General features: G+C 44.9%; 2 protein-coding genes across 4 annotated transcripts; one reads left to right on the forward strand and one right to left on the reverse strand.

The window, feature by feature from the left end:
• The first annotated feature begins 50 nt into the window (after positions 1-50).
• Positions 51-6,941, forward strand: LOC121167155 (ADP-ribose glycohydrolase OARD1). Of its 3 annotated transcripts, none has more exons than XM_040996542.1 (6): positions 55-493; positions 949-1,028; positions 1,365-1,509; positions 3,627-3,685; positions 4,661-4,795; positions 6,061-6,140. In XM_040996542.1, the coding sequence occupies exons 2-5, from the start codon at positions 990-992 to the stop codon at positions 4,793-4,795; spliced, it is 378 nt and encodes a 125-aa protein (XP_040852476.1). In that variant the 5' UTR covers positions 55-493; positions 949-989; the 3' UTR covers positions 6,061-6,140. The 3 variants fall into 3 exon arrangements, with proteins under 3 accessions (XP_040852477.1, XP_040852476.1, XP_040852475.1); XM_040996541.1 differs by having other exon boundaries at positions 77-493; positions 4,661-4,773; positions 6,061-6,941; XM_040996543.1 differs by lacking the exons at positions 3,627-3,685; positions 4,661-4,795 and having other exon boundaries at positions 51-493; positions 6,061-6,941.
• Positions 6,942-8,699: 1,758 nt separating this feature from the next.
• On the reverse strand, positions 8,700-14,173 carry LOC121167164 (C->U-editing enzyme APOBEC-2; the record flags this gene model as incomplete). Its single annotated transcript, XM_040996552.1, has 2 exons — positions 8,700-9,079; positions 13,610-14,173. A coding segment is annotated over one exon (544 nt), but the record flags the coding sequence as incomplete, so codon positions are not given.
• Between the last annotated feature and the right edge of the window lie 812 nt (positions 14,174-14,985).

A 14,985-nucleotide genomic window follows, 5' to 3' on the forward strand; every position in this document is an offset into this window, starting at 1 on the left:
CGCCACGCCCGCTTCCTGGATGGGACTCCGCCTCCGGTCGCAGGAATACGCAGGCGCCTTCGGGACCTCGCCGCCCTGCAGGTCCACGGCCGCCTGAAGTCCAGCACTACGCAGGCGCCTTGGCCAACTGCCCACCTCTTTCCAGGCGGCCCCCGGGACACACCCCTGCAGCTAGTGCGCAAGCGCCGCACGCCCAGCTCGCGACTTGCGAGCTCCTGACGCACGCCCGGGCGGCGGGAGACCGCGGAATTTGCCGCCGGATGTTCGGCGGCCGTCACCAAAGAGCTGCGCTCTCGGCTGGCTGGCTAGAGAGGAGTTCGTTTCCGCCCGCCACCGGGGGCGGAGTGGCGGCGAGGGGAAGGGGAGCGGCCATCTTAGTTGCGCGCAATTTAGGACTGTGGCGGGATTGGCTCCTCGTCGGGGCTCGCCCGCCGCTGCCCACCTACCGGGGTCGGATCCGGCGGGCACCTCCCAGCGGCGGACTCTTTCCCAGGTGAAGGTTGGCCCCGGTCCGTGGAGGCTCTCAGCGAGCCTCCCCGGGGGACCCCAAGACAGGCACTGCACTCTCGGTAGCCCGCCTTAGGATAGGGGACATGGGGCCTTTTTGCATCTCATCCCAAAGAAAGAGGCCGCTTTTCTCGCACCTGCGGCACAGTACGCCCTTGTCCCGCACGTCATCTGATAGCGGTGTAACGGACCGTGCCCCACGCCCTGCTCGTGTGTTTTAAGCCAGGCACAGTGGGAAATACGGGGGGCGTCCTGCAGGGGAAAAGAGACGGTCCTGCCTGCCCCGGGTTCCGTTCAGGCAGCTCGGGAGACGACCCAGGCTCTTCCCTGACCCAAAGCCGCCTCGCTCTCGGCGGCAAACGTTTTGCGGGGGTGTGGGAGAAGATAGCTGGACTCAGGGCCCTCGCGATCATCATTGAGGCTGCTTTTCTTTTCTCATAGCTGCAGAAGCGCTTAAATTTTGGAAATAGCGATCCCGTATCATGGCCAGCAGCACTAATGAAGATCCAGAAGGAAGCAGAGTGCGTAACGACTATTAACTTATTGGTGAACTGAAATTCGGAATAATTGAGGTCAAGCGCATAAACACATTTTAATTAAGCCAATAATTGAATTGTTCTTTTCCTCTCCAGCTGATTTACTGGAGAGAGGCTAATAGAATCGTAGGCAGGCACCATCCATCACTTTTCCTTTTCCACGTGCTTGAATTCGCGGGAGTTAACCCCTCACAGCCCGGGATTTTGGTTTGGCATGGAGCCATAGCAAGGGGCGGGGTGGGAGGGGCGCCGGAAGACGGGGGAAACCAAAGTCTTTTCCCGCCTCTAATGAACCATTGTGTTTCCCTTTGCCCATTGTAGATCACTTATGTGAAAGGAGACCTTTTTGCCTGCCCCAAAACGGACTCCCTAGCCCACTGCATCAGCGAGGATTGTCGCATGGGGGCCGGGATAGCTGTGCTCTTCAAGAAGAAATTTGGAGGAGTGCAGGAACTGTTGAATCAGCGTGAGTTTTGAAAACAGCATCCCTGTTTTGCCCTGCTGTCAGGCTTGAATTGTTAAGCTGTGCAAGCACGGAGGAGGTTTCTAAAGACTAACTGCTTTTACAGCTTCCTATTACCTTTTTCTTAAAAATTTCTTTACAGTTTATTTTTATTTCAAAGTCAGATATACAGAGAGGAAGATCTTCTGTCTGATGGTTCACTCCCCAAGCAGCCAAAAGTGGCCAGAGCTGATCCAATCCGAAGCTTGGAGCCCAAAGCCTGTTCTGGGTCTCCCATGCAGGTTCAGGGTCCCAAGGCTTTGGCCCGTCCTTTACTGCTTTCCCAGGCTACAAGCAGGGAATTGGATGGGAAGCCTGGTTGCTGAGATTAGAACAGCGCCCATATGGGATCCTGGCACGTGCAAGGAAGGCAAGGACTTTAGCCACTAGGCTACTGTGCCAGGCCCAGAGTATCTTTTTTTTTTTTTCCTCCAGAAGAATAATTACTAATTTAAGTTCTTACAACACCAACCATGCAACCATGGATTCTTTTTTCTTTCTTTCTTTCTTTTTTTTTTTTTTTTTTTATTTAATGGAAAGAGCTATAGTGCCCTGGGTTGGGAGGGGGTGATTCCATCCATTGGGTTTACTCGCCAAGTGACTGCAAGAGCCAGAAACGTCCTCTGAGTCTCCAGCATGAGTGCAGGAAACCAAGGACTTGGGCCATCTTCTGCTTCCCCAGGCACGTCAGCAGGCAGTGGGGTTGGAAGAGCAGCACCAGCGACTCGAAACTGGTGCCCATATGGGGCGCTACCACTAATGGCAGCAGTTTTACTAGCTGTGCCACAGTGCTGGTCCCTAAACCTGAATTCTTGTAGAAATTACTCATCTCTTCCTGCATGATCATTAATACTGTCTTGATAATGTTAACTGCACTTCTCTGAAAACTTTAATGCCCTTGAGAGTTCTTAAAGCCTCAGTATCATCATGGGATTCAAGATGCTCTTGCTTCTTAGTCCACTACTTACTCCTCACAAGGCTCTTCCTTCTGGACTCCTCCTGTAACTGCGGCAGTGACTAGAGCGGAGATGGGCATTGGTGTCACAGGTGAAGCCTCTGCAGTAGTTTCTCAGATCACTCCGAGCCTGCCAGATTAGTATCTGCCAGTGACTCTGTGGCTAGACTTAAAACAACTTCCTTCTGCTTCGTAGCATAGGTGCATTGAGATTTTTCTTTTTAAACTGTTCTCATAATGTTTCTCACAACTATTGGTGCATAAAAAGATGGTTGTTGAGGGACTGGTGTGGTGATGTAGCAGGCTGAGCCTCTGCCTGCAGCACTGGCATCTCTTGCGGGCTGCTCCATTTCTGATCCAGTCCCTGTTGATGGCTTGGAAAACAGTGGAGAATGGCCCAAGTCCTTGGTTCACAGCACACAGCGTGGGAGATACAGGAGAAGCTCCTGGCTCTCAGCTTCAGACCAGTCCGGCTTTGGCTGTGAAGGCCATTTGAGAAGTGAGCCAGTGCTTGAAAAACTTTCTTCATCCTTGTTCTATAAACCTGCCTTTCTAAAAATAAATACGTCTAAAAAAAAAAGATGGTTATTGAATGTGTACACATTTGACAAGTGAAAAATAATGTGCTTTTCTGAAATTTTCAAGGCAATGTAAAACTTTTGAAATGGCTAAGTGTTTATGCAAGTAGAACCAGAAAGTGTATATTTTGGTGCAAAAATATTTGAAATTTGTGCATACTAGGTACTCTCAAAAGACCATGGAAGATATATCTTGTGAAAAAACTATGCATGGTTATGAATTTTTTTTTTGTAGTATAGTAAACTTACTCTTCAGTTCAACTTTCTCAAAGTCTTTGAAGTGTCCTCAATTTGAAATCAGGGGCAGAAGAAAGCTGGAGTGTGAAGACGCACAATTGTGGGAAAGCCTCAGTTACGGAACAGAGCATTCGGGACACTGACTAGGAACAGAGTCTGAAGGAGACAGTTTCTCCTTGACGAAAAATCAGTTGTAGTTTTGAGGTAGACTATGATTTGTAAATACTCTAAAAAATTGAGGAACGCAGAGTGATGTTGTGGTTTTTTTGGGTTTTTCCCCCCCTCTAGTATTAAGTAACTGTTTTTTGTAGAAAAGAAGTCTGGAGAAGTGGCTGTTCTGAAGAGAGATGGTCGATATGTATATTACTTGGTAAGATGGGGCCAAGTTCTGAGGAGTGCAAACAGCTGGGCCACACTGTGTTGAGCACAGTGCTGCCTTCTAGATAGCCAGGATGTCAGAAAGCTCATGTGACAGCTCAGTGGTGGTGCTGTGGGGATCCTTGGGTTAAAAAGGAATGAGTGGCTGTATCCCGTTTCTGTGGACACAGTATGGTGCCATCCACTACAGGCTTTTGTCCCAAGACTTGCAGGATGCCTCCCATATTTTCCTTCTGGTTACGGTGGGATGGAAACGGCAGTGTCTCCTGAGCCAGATTCTCCAAAGGAGTTTCTCTTTGACTCCCTCCTGTCAAATCCTGTGTTAAGTAATACCCATTCTTCTCCTGCCTGTTCCTGAGTGTGGGAGTCTCCAGCTAACCAGATGGCCTTTGGCTTCAGCAAGGGCCAGCTTCCTCGGTCATGGTACAGCCTACTCACTGTCAGCTTGATGTGCACAGTGCACTAAGTGGGAGATGTACCCTGGATTCTTTAAGGCTGGTGTGACTGCTAGAGTTTTCATTCTAGAGTTGGGAACATTACTTGTTGCTATTTTATGGGAAACCAAAAGCAGGCAAGCATGGTTTCTGAGCAACCAGAGACAGGTTCACAGGATTTGCAGGTGGTATCAGTTCTTCCTTGTTGTAGATATTCCCCTTATCTTTGGAAGTGACACAAAGATATTCTCTAACTTGGTTTAGCAGCAAGTGACAGTAGGGGCAACCTGTCATTCCTTAAAAAAAGAAACTTCTCAGTAGGCTGAGTGTAGACGTCTTAGCCCTCTTAGTGGGTTTTCCTGGGAATCTCCTCTAACAGTATAGAAGGAGCGGTAGGACATTTGTCCTCCCTACTCAAGATTAATTATCTTGCAAAAATGCAAGTTAAATTATGAGGATATGGGCAAATGTAATGCTTTTTAATGGGCTATCATTTTGGAATAACAAAGTTTGAATTTTTTCTTTGTGTTCAGATTACAAAGAAAAGGGTTTCACACAAGCCGACTTATGAAAACCTACGAAAGAGTTTAGAGGCCATGAAGTCCCATTGTCTCCAAAATGGCGTCACTGACCTCTCCATGCCCAGGCAAGGAAAGCTGGGGTTCTAGGTGAAGATTTGATTCATTGGTGGGGTTTACTGTGTTATCCAGAGACGAACAACAGAGGAGGATTTCCAGATGAGCAAATTTCAAAATGCCAGTGACCCAGTTTGACTTTATGTGAAGAAATAGGCATTTTCTAGCTTGACTTGAATGAGCCAAATAATTCCCTGTCTCAGCCTCCTTGCTAGTGAGGAAACATCATTCAGTCACATTTGTTGAAGTCCCTGCATTCTCTGCTTGAGGCTTGGCCTCTGCTCCTTTAGCCAGAGAACCAAACCAAAGCTACTTGTTGTCTCTGTGCCCCATTAATCTTGTGGCAGGACAAGTTGTATGTAAATCATTACCACTTTTACCGTGTCAGCTCTGGTGGTAGCCAAGAGATCTGTCCCTGATGTAACTTGTTAGACTTGCTTTTGGGAATTTAAGGCAATAAAACTGGGTTCCTTAGCCCCTTTGTTTCCTTCTCAGGAAATAGGCCTCACCTCTGCAGTGCCTCTTGCATGAGTAGCTTTTAGTCAGTGATGGCATGCAGATTGATTCAAAGCCCTGAGCTACTCTGATTTTTTGTGACTTTGTGGCTACAGTGTCCCCATTCTTGAACTGGTCTTCAGTATATTCATGGCTTATATATCAGAAACTCTTGTGTATGTGTCATAGTTCTTCAGGAACTTAATTATCACATTATGATAAGAAATTAGCAGTTTTAGGCCTTATTTTTCTCTAAGGAAGTTAAAGATCAATAAAGTAACATGTTAGAAGAGAGGTGTCAGATCGTAGAATATTATGGGCTGCTGGAGGTTGCTTGCCAGAGTGTTACAAGGACCTTACTGCTGGATTGCAGCCAGCATGTCATTTCAAATCTCTCTTATTTTGCATAGATCTTGTCCCTCTTACCTTTTTTTTTTTCTTTTTTCACATTCCATTATCATAAGTACAATTTTTCCTGTTGATCCACAGTCAGTTTGCATCAGTAGATGTAGAAGGATAGTCTGGTGTCATGGCGGAGCTGCACAGTTCTAAGTGCAGGATGAAATAACTGGAGACTTTGTGGGCAAAGGAAATATACAGCTGTTGGATGCTGGATCTGTCTAGGAAAAGTCTTGGGTGACTCAGCAAGAATCGACTTCCAGACTCTTTCTGTGGGGTCTGTGTGTGGGAGATGAGATGACCTGTCTTTATGCTGTGGTTAGGTGCAGCTCAGAGGTAAAGGGGAAAGAGTACTTTGCAGGATTCCTTCATCACGGCCAATGGAGGTGTTTTGTCTTTTTCAGGATTGGATGCGGTCTTGATCGTCTGCAGTGGGAACATGTGTCTGCGATGATTGAGGAGGTGTTTGAGGCTACTGATATCAAGATCACTGTGTATACACTCTGAATGGATGCACATTTTGGGCGTGTCCATGATCTCCCTTGTCATCCCTACTGGGCCTTAGGACTGGCAAACCGACTTTAAATGGGCAAAGGAAAATTTCATGTGAAGTCGGTCTGTGTCACAGGCCAGTCTTGGTCACTGTATTCCAGCACTTGACCTGGGCTCAGATGGAGGGTTTCTTGGGATATGTTGCTGTGCTTTTCACAGGATGTTCGAGAGAGATGGCCTTGTTCCAGACAGGGAGACGGGTTACAACCTCAGTTTTGTAGTACGCTGGCGTCTCTGGCTGGCCACTAGGTGCCAGCATTGATTCTGCTTCTCTGTTTCCTGAGAGAAATTTTAAGTGCTTTTGCATTGGTTTGATATCTGGTGTCATTTGTACACTGAATTTTAATTATCCTCATGTCGTTAGACTCATCCTAGGAGAGGAATACAGGTTTTGTTTTGGTTACAAAATTGAGTTCTGTATTGTTCACAGTGAATGTGGGTGATAAAAACAGAAGAATAAATATTGGGGTTCCCTGAAGCTCTGTGCTTGTGCTGGTGTTGTTCTGGACTGGAGTCACAGGATTCAGCTGTAACTTGATTTTGAGGCACCCAGGAGCTCTTTGGAAAGAGTAACAAGATGAAAAATATGAAGGGACAGAAACTGCATCAGTGTGGTCAAAGGCAGGTGTTTGTGATGCCTTTATGATGGACCTTGCTGTCTTCCGTCTGCCCCACTGTTTCTGTGATTGTCTAAATTTAATTATGAAATAAATAAAATGGGAAATAACTGGCAGAGTGCTCGCCGTGGAGGAGTGACTCAATACGTCAGTGATCCTCAACAGAAATCTTTCTTTAAAAAGCAGTAAAGACCATTTTTTAAAAAAGAAAAAAAAAAAAACCTTCAGATTTGGTGTCTGGGTGAGGTGCCCCTATTTCTCTCTTTTTAACCGGCACGAAAGATCCTGATCATTACAGCCAAGTGATCTCAAGAACATCGAGTAAATATTAGTTCATCTTTCTTGTGATGCCAAGAGGACAGGTTCTCTTGTTTTCTTGGGAATTATAAAGTTCATGAAGTTAAGCCCGTGATTCAGGGTCAGAAACAGTGGGCAGAGAGTAGCTGTTTCCTCCCCACCCCTTTCTGTAGTGTTGGGAATTAAAACGGCAGCCAGACTTAGTATCGATTTTCTCTCTAGGGCCAATTCCGCGTCCACCAGTGGAGTTGCTTCATTGCCTGGTGTAAAAACACTAGGCTTCAGAAGGCACTTAATTGCAACACCAGGAAGGTGGTTAAATGTAATCTTTGTACTTTAGACTTGTGTTCCTACCACATTTCAGCCTGATAGGCAGCAGTTTCAAAAAGTGTTTCACCTTATGTCTGTAGAGCAGACAAGTTCTCTGTTATTGGTGTAGATGCAGTGCAGGGGCAAGTTTGTCATCAGACTTGCAGGCTGAAGGCTTTTTTTAAAGCTTTGTTTCCACACAAAATTGAAAAGAGGATGTGTAAAGAGAATAAAGAATATTAAAGCTGCACAAAGTTGAAAAAGGGAGTGATAAGTGGCAACTTAAAAGAATTGGAAGTATGTTGTTTAATTCTATGCAAATAAATCTTAACACTTGGATGAAAACATTGGTTTTCTAGTCTTTGTATCTTCAAAGGGATTATAGCTGGTTTTTTTCATGGAGTCTGAGCCTTGACTTTCCTAGCAAAACCTCATCAGGATGGACTGTATGAGGAATTCTGAGACTCAGCATGTGTGTGCTTGAGTGCTTGTTATTTGCAGGTGGTCTTGGGGTCAAATTCTGATGACTTATCACACTGGAGACCTGATAATCAGAACCAACAGGTTATTCCTGGAATACTAGTTAGAGTTTGGAAAACACACAAAAATTCACATGAATTTTGTTTCTACCACACAGGATTCAAAATCAACCATGTAAAAACTAGAGTTTTAGCATTCTATCCTGTCAGGTACCACTTGAATGAGCTTTCCCACAATGTATGTGAGCATTAAGCTCCTCCTGCTTTTCACCTTTCTCTAATCAAATGACTTAGCTTATTGGTGGTTACTAGGATGTGGAATACCTCTTAAGAGGGCCTGGCATGTTGACTCAACGGCTCAATCCTTATCTTGCAAGTGCTGGCTGTTCCACTTCCCATCCAACTCCCTACTTTTGGCTGGGAAAGCAGCAGAGGACGGCCCAAAGCCTTGGGACCCTGCACCCATGTGGGAGACCCAGAAGAAGTTTCTGCCTTCTGGTTTTGGTTCAGCTCAGCTCTGGCTGTTGTAACCACTGGGGAGTGAACCAGCAGACATGAGATCTTTGTGTCTCTGTGTAAATCTGATCTGCCTTTCCAATAAAAATAAATCTTTTTTTTTTTTTTTTTTAATCAAGGCCCTAGTGAGAAGTCTTCATGGGAGTGTCTCAGGTTTTCTAGACAGGTCCTGGATTAACCCTCCCTAGGTTAGCCCATGCCCGGGCCTTGCTTAGTACCCATGGTAGTGTCTAGATGTCCAAGTTCCTTTAAAAAACCTGGCCACAGGGAACCACACAATTTCTTTTATTAATATTGTTGTTTCTCTTTTTAAAAAGTTAACACACAATGAACTTCTGGACACGTTCCAAAGATCTCTGTCTTTAGACAGGCCTGCTGCCTTAAGCAGCCCCTCTGGAGGCTACTTAGGACCTTCAGCCCGCAGACCCCTGGTGCCCACATTGCTTGCATCTCTCTCCAACTTTTGTTTTTGCCAATAGCAGCCTTAGAGAGGCACAGCCTAAGTGAATTATAGCATGAGAAGTGTATCTTGAGTCTTCAAGGGCCTTGTCTAGTAGAATTTGTTGTGTGTCCAGCTCCAGGTGACATTAGGACAGGTTTGTTCCAGATGGCCGTACATGTCGCTGCTGTCTGTTGGTGGCAGCAGGCAGACCCTAATGAGAAAACAAAGCATGTTACTGGAAGCCCTGCCATTCCATAAGCTCCTCTATTTCCAGTTTCATCCTGTAGTCTCATGGCTTCAGCTTTATTCAGGATAGACTTGTTTCATTCATTCATATTGTACTTTGGCTCACACACAAAGCCCCAGAAAAGATCTGCTGTAACTCTGCTATTCTGTCATTTGTTTTAAAACTCTCTAGAGGTCAGCATCATAGTGCAGCCAGTCAGGTCACTGTCTGCAATGCTAACGCCCCATGCACTCCCTTCCCATCCAGCTCCTTACTAATTCTCCTGAGCAAAGCAGCAGCAGATGACCCAAGTGTTTGGATGCCTTCCATCTACACAGGAGACCCAGATGGAGTTAGGCTCTTGGCTTCTGCTAGAGAAATAGGCGAGAGAGATTTTTCATCTGTGGTTTCACTTCCCAAAAGCCTTGCAACAGCCAGAGCTGGGCAAGGGTGAAATCAAGCTGAGGACTCCATCGGAATCTCCTACACGGGTGGCAGGCCTCTTGCCCTCCAGATGTGCACCAGTGGAAGCAGGATCATAAGTGGAATGGCCAAGTCTCAAACCAGCACTCCAATACAGGGTGTGGGCATCCTGAGAAGTGATTAAAGCCAATGAGGCCACATCCCCACACCCTGTCACTCTTTTAAATGAAAGCAAATTTTACTTAACGAATGCTTACTTCTTGAGATCACCTTAGTTAAGCAAGGTTGTTCTTTTGAACTTCTAGTTTATAACTCTTTTCCATGCCATCTTTTTAAACATTGTCCATTTTAACCTATTCTTTAAGGAGCATGAGCAGCTCAAATGGAAAGGGAGGGAGTATGCTAACGTGACAACATAATATAGTTACTTTTGCGCACTTAACAGGGAGGCTTACAATTTGTGAAATGTCCAGTATTAGTCTGCTTAAAAATAATCCAACTTAGGGGAGCAGGTGTTTAGTCTAGCAGTAAGGATGCCTGCATCCCACATGGGAATACATGGGTTTGATTCCCAGTTCTGGCTCCTAACCCTAACCTTGTGCCAATGCAAAACCTGGGAGGCAGCAGTGATGGCTCAAATCATTGGATTTGTGCCATTGTGTGGGAACCCTGGATTGTGTTCCTGGCTCCTGGCTGTGGGCTGCAGCTCTTGCTAGCATTTAGGGAGTGAGCCAGCTGATGAGAGCTAGCTCTCATCTTCTTGCAATCTCTCTCGCTGCTTCCCAAATAGAAAATTTTAAAAAGAGAGAAATGGATGTTGCTCTCAAGCGGATTTATTTCTTTTGCTTCTGTTTAGTGTAAGATACAACCCTCAATTATCGAAAACTGAAGATTTTTTCAGTCTTCCATGAAATTCTCAATTTCTATGAAAAGTTCCTTAAAAAAAAAAACATTTCTGGGAATCTGCTAGTTGTTAGTAAGGTGTGTGAAACAAGTGGCCCATGTAAGGTGTGTAAGAAGATACATTAGAGTCAAACTTTAGGAACCTGTTATCAGTCTGTAGAATTTAATTACAGTGATAGTACTTCAATGAATTTAAAAGCAAAGAGTTTCATTTTCAGAGGTCACCCTTGGAAAGTCATTTTCACTACTGCTGAACACTGCTAAGCATGGTATGGTCTGATGTGAGCAAAGTGTGGTAATACCCTACCATTGTCTCACTGGATGCAAGGCCTGGACCTTGCTTTTTAAAAGAAATGGCTGGGCATTATTCCTTTTCTCTGTCAAGAGAACATCTTTAAGTATCATTTGTAGGGCAGGTTTGGAAGAGGAATATTCTTTTAATTTTTTTTTTATACTGTGGAAACATTTCATTTTCAAAGCAAAAGGAAAGTTTTGCCGAGTATGTTATCCTGGGCCAACAATTTTTTTCTTTTAGAATCTGATATATGTGACTCCATTCTCTTCTGGCCTGTAGAGTTTCCTGTGAGAGGTTTCCTGTGAGTTTAATTGGCATTCCTTTATATGTCAGTTGATTTTTTTTCACGTGCACATTTAAGGATTTTTTCCTTATGTTTGATTGAAGAGAGCTTGATTATCATGTGTTGTGGTGAAGATCACTTTTGATCAAGCCTGTTGGGAGTTCTGTGCCCCTCCTGGATGTTGTTTCCCAATTCTTTCTCTAGATTAGGAAAATTTTCCCTCATGATTTCATTAAATCCAAAACCAAAGGCAAATGTGAAGAACATCCCAGTAAAATAACAACAGAAGACTAAATCAATGAACAACCCATTGCTAAAATGACAGGACCAAATTACCACCCATTCATATTAACCCTGAATGTAAATGGCTTAAACTCATCAATCAAATGTCATAGATTAGTAGACTGGAGACACATTTCACCAACAAAAATCAGCTGGAACCATATCATGGATTTTGATTTTTTTCATCAGTTTCATCTCTTCAAAACACTTTCTTCTGATTAAATTCTTCATTGACTCATAGATCATACAGTAGCATCATTTTCTTCAAGAAGGTTTTTGATTTTTTTTCATTTCTTCAGCAACACATTAGTCATTCAGTAGCATGTTATTTAACTTCATGGTGTTGTAAATTTCTATTTTTCTTCCTGTTGATTTTGTTTTGTGGCTTTTCATTTAAGGGGATGTATAGTAACTGTATAATAGAGACTATCATATTCAGATGTGAGGATGCAGTATGCATCTATGTCCATACAAGGATGGACTCCCAATGAAGCTGTTTACTGTATCTTGACAATAGGATGCTGGACACCCTGTCATGGTCCATGCCCGCAATGATGGACCTATAACTGTGTATGGAAAAGCTATGCTATAGTAATAATATAGGGGAAATCAGTGGGTGTGGGGGACTTGGGGAGGGGAAAAGGGAAATCCCAGGGCCTAGGGAACTGTATCATAAAATGACAATAATAAAAAAGAGGTAAAAAAAAAAAAGTGGCTGAAAGTAAGTGTCTCCATGGATTGTCAGCTGCTCAGCTCTCAGATGCATGGGTGCCCACGTGTATGGCAAATGGAAGACAGTTGCCACAAGAAGCACCAGAATACTCAGGCCCTGCCACTATGTGGAGGAAGAGACAACTTCTCTTCAGGGTGTTAGATGTGAGAGATGCCAAAAGTGAATGGCCTTCTTGCTGGAAGCATGTTGGTCTCCGTTAATGTGTGTGTTGCTCCAGAATTCAGGGTGTCTGTGAGGGCGGTGAAGACCCCCTCTGTGGGAAGCTCTAGACCAGCAATTACAGACTTGATAAAGGGTTCAGTCTTAACATTTCTGAGGGAGCAAAGGAGATCAGACCAAATTCAAAAGAAAATAGTAAAGTTTCTTACCCTCTTTCCAGAGGGCAAGTGGCCTGTTTATCTCAGAGTCTAATTTACCCACAGCAAGAGGCCAAATTGGCCTTAATTGTGTCCTAATTATTTGCTTAAATAGCTAATCTTTACTTCCCACCCTATCACTTCTGCTAATCTTTTAGGAGGCTACTTTAGGGAAAGCCGCCTAATTTGTAAACATCTTTTAACCCTTTAAACATCCCTGTGCAGACTAGCTTGCTGCTTTATTACCCCACCTGCCTGCAGTCAGCATTCTTCCTGAGATCTGATGATGTACATTCCCCAGCAGTTAATGCCGTCCCATCAAGCCTAGTCATTTGGAAATATGGGAGTTGATAGTGATTTAAAAAAAAAATCCACGGGCCTGGCGTGATGGTGCAGTGGTTAAGGGTCCTCGCCTTGCACCAGGATCCCATATGGGCGCCGGTTCTAATCCTGACAGCTCCACTTCCCATCCAGATCCCTGCCTGTGGCCCGGGAAAGCAGTTGAGGACGGCCCAAAGCTTTGGGACTCTGCACCCGTGTGGGATACCTGAAAGAAGTTCCTGGATCCTGGCTTTGGATCGGCATACGGCATAGCATCAGCCGTTGCGGTCACTTGGGAGGTGAATCATCGGATGGAAGATCTTCCTCTCTGTCTCTCCTCTCTGTATATCTGCCTTTCCAATAAAAATAAAATAAATCTTAAAAAAAAAATCCACTTGGGATGTCTCAAGTTACTCAAAATGAAAAAACTGCACTTTGAGAAGTGAAAGACCTGCATCAGAGAAAACAATGGAAAGGTAGGAGGGTAAACGATGTTGGGAGCAGGACATTTGGGAGGCCTCCAGGTTTCGTGCTGATGTGCACACAGTACCAGGCTTAGGGGTTTTACATTCTCGCCTCTGCTGTTGTTCAGGAGCAACTTCCTTGTAAGTGTTGCTAAGGAAGACCATTCTGTCTCATTGGAGCCTAGGAATGTTATCAAGCCTGGGTATACCAAGTTAGTCTTCCGAGGTTAGTTTGATATGAAAGGGTAGGAAGGAACAAGTTTAGGGACAGAAACCTAGAATTAGGAAAGGAGACAAGGTGGTTTTAAGATTACAACCAACCAAAGTCTGAGAAATGTAGCCTTTCACAAGGGAAATTAAACATTAATACCACTCACCCCACCTGACCTCAAGCCTTATAGCCACATTAACTTAGGTTAATAGAGTAACAGTGCCAGGGCACTTGGGAAACTCACGTGAGGCTGAGCCCTGCCGACTACTTGAGGATGTCCGCCAACTTTTCCTCATAGTAAAGGAAGTTCTCCTGAATGTCCTCCCAGGGCTCGAAGGCCTTGGATTCTCCTTCTTCCTGCTCCACAAAATTCTGCCAGACGTACTCGAAGTCCTGGGGTTTCATGATGCGCAGTCTGCAGCCAGCTTCCCTCAGCTTCTTCAGAGCAGCCTGGATCTCGGGCTCTTCCCACATGAAGAGGCGCCCCACCAGAATGAGCAGGCGCAGGTTCTTGGTCTTGCCAAGGGTTTTGATGATGCGGTCAGCACAGGCTGCACAGGGGCTGGAGGACACGTACCAGGTGACATTGTACCGCAGGGCTGGGTCAAAGGTTGGCAGAATGGTGTTGAAGAAGGCTTCCTCTGCGTGGGCAGCTGCATGCTCATCCTCTAAGTAGCCCCGAGATGCTTGAACTTGGCCTCCCTTGCTCTGTACTTCTACCACATAGCAGAGGAAGGTCTTGTTCCGCCCGGAGCTGTACTCTACATTCCGAAACTGAAACTTAAAGAAGTTGACAGGCAGCCGTTCCCTGTAGTTTGGAGGTTGGGGGGGCAGTGAGAAAGGAGGGATAAAAAAAAGAAAAAGAAAATGTTAAGTTTTGGTTCCTAGGACCTCCCCCAAGAAGGCAGTTGTCTTATGAACAGTGCTTACCCATGTGATCATCAATGACAGAAAGGCATGATAAAATCCAGATGGGTTTATGGGATAGGAAGAGAGAATTTGGATGGAGGTGTGCCCTCTGATCACTGCACCAAGAAGGGTCCCCATACACAGTCTATGCCATCATTCCCAAAACACCACACCAGCCCTCCTCCGCCCATTTCTACCTCTGTGAACCTTTAACCTGGCTATAGCTTAGAATCACAAGAATAAAAAAAAATGTCAGTGTCTGGGTCTCACACTGTATGATTCAAGCCAGAATATCTGTAGAGAAAGGGAGCCTAGTATTTTTAAAAAGCTCTCCAGATGATTCTAATATGTGGCCTGGTTGGAAAAGCATAGCAATTTTACGAAGTAGGAAGCTTGTGAAATTTCTCACGAGGGAGCAAGACTGGAATTTTGCAGGAATTTCATGCTTTCATTCCGCTGCTTGTTGTGACCCTTGTAAATCGCATCTCAGACATAGAATGGCCTGACCACACTCTCCTAGTGGCGATTCCTCCAGGCCATATATTCCTTTAGGGGAAGGATTGTCACATGGTCAACAGCTGAGCAATTTTTTTTTTTTTTCAGTCTGTGAGGCCAAACCATGTGGGAACATTTGGGATAATTAAGCTTGTGTATAGTATTGAGTCGCTTTAACATCTCATAAGACTTGACCTCTACCATTTCAATGCTTAT

The sequence above is a fragment of the Ochotona curzoniae genome, unplaced genomic scaffold (assembly GCF_017591425.1).
Source record: "Ochotona curzoniae isolate NIBS_2020 unplaced genomic scaffold, NIBS_Ocur_1.0 patch341, whole genome shotgun sequence".
NCBI classification, from domain to species: Eukaryota; Metazoa; Chordata; class Mammalia; order Lagomorpha; family Ochotonidae; genus Ochotona; species Ochotona curzoniae.

Excerpts from the sequence above, each read along its gene's own strand:
- LOC121167155 (XM_040996541.1), top strand. The coding sequence starts at position 990 with ATGGCCAGCAGCACTAATGAAGATCCAGAAGGAAGCAGA. Across the intron at positions 1,029-1,364 it reads AAGATCCAGAAGGAAGCAGA|ATCACTTATGTGAAAGGAGA; the intron begins GTGCGTAACGAC and ends TGCCCATTGTAG. Across the intron at positions 1,510-3,626 it reads GCAGGAACTGTTGAATCAGC|AAAAGAAGTCTGGAGAAGTG; the intron begins GTGAGTTTTGAA and ends TGTTTTTTGTAG.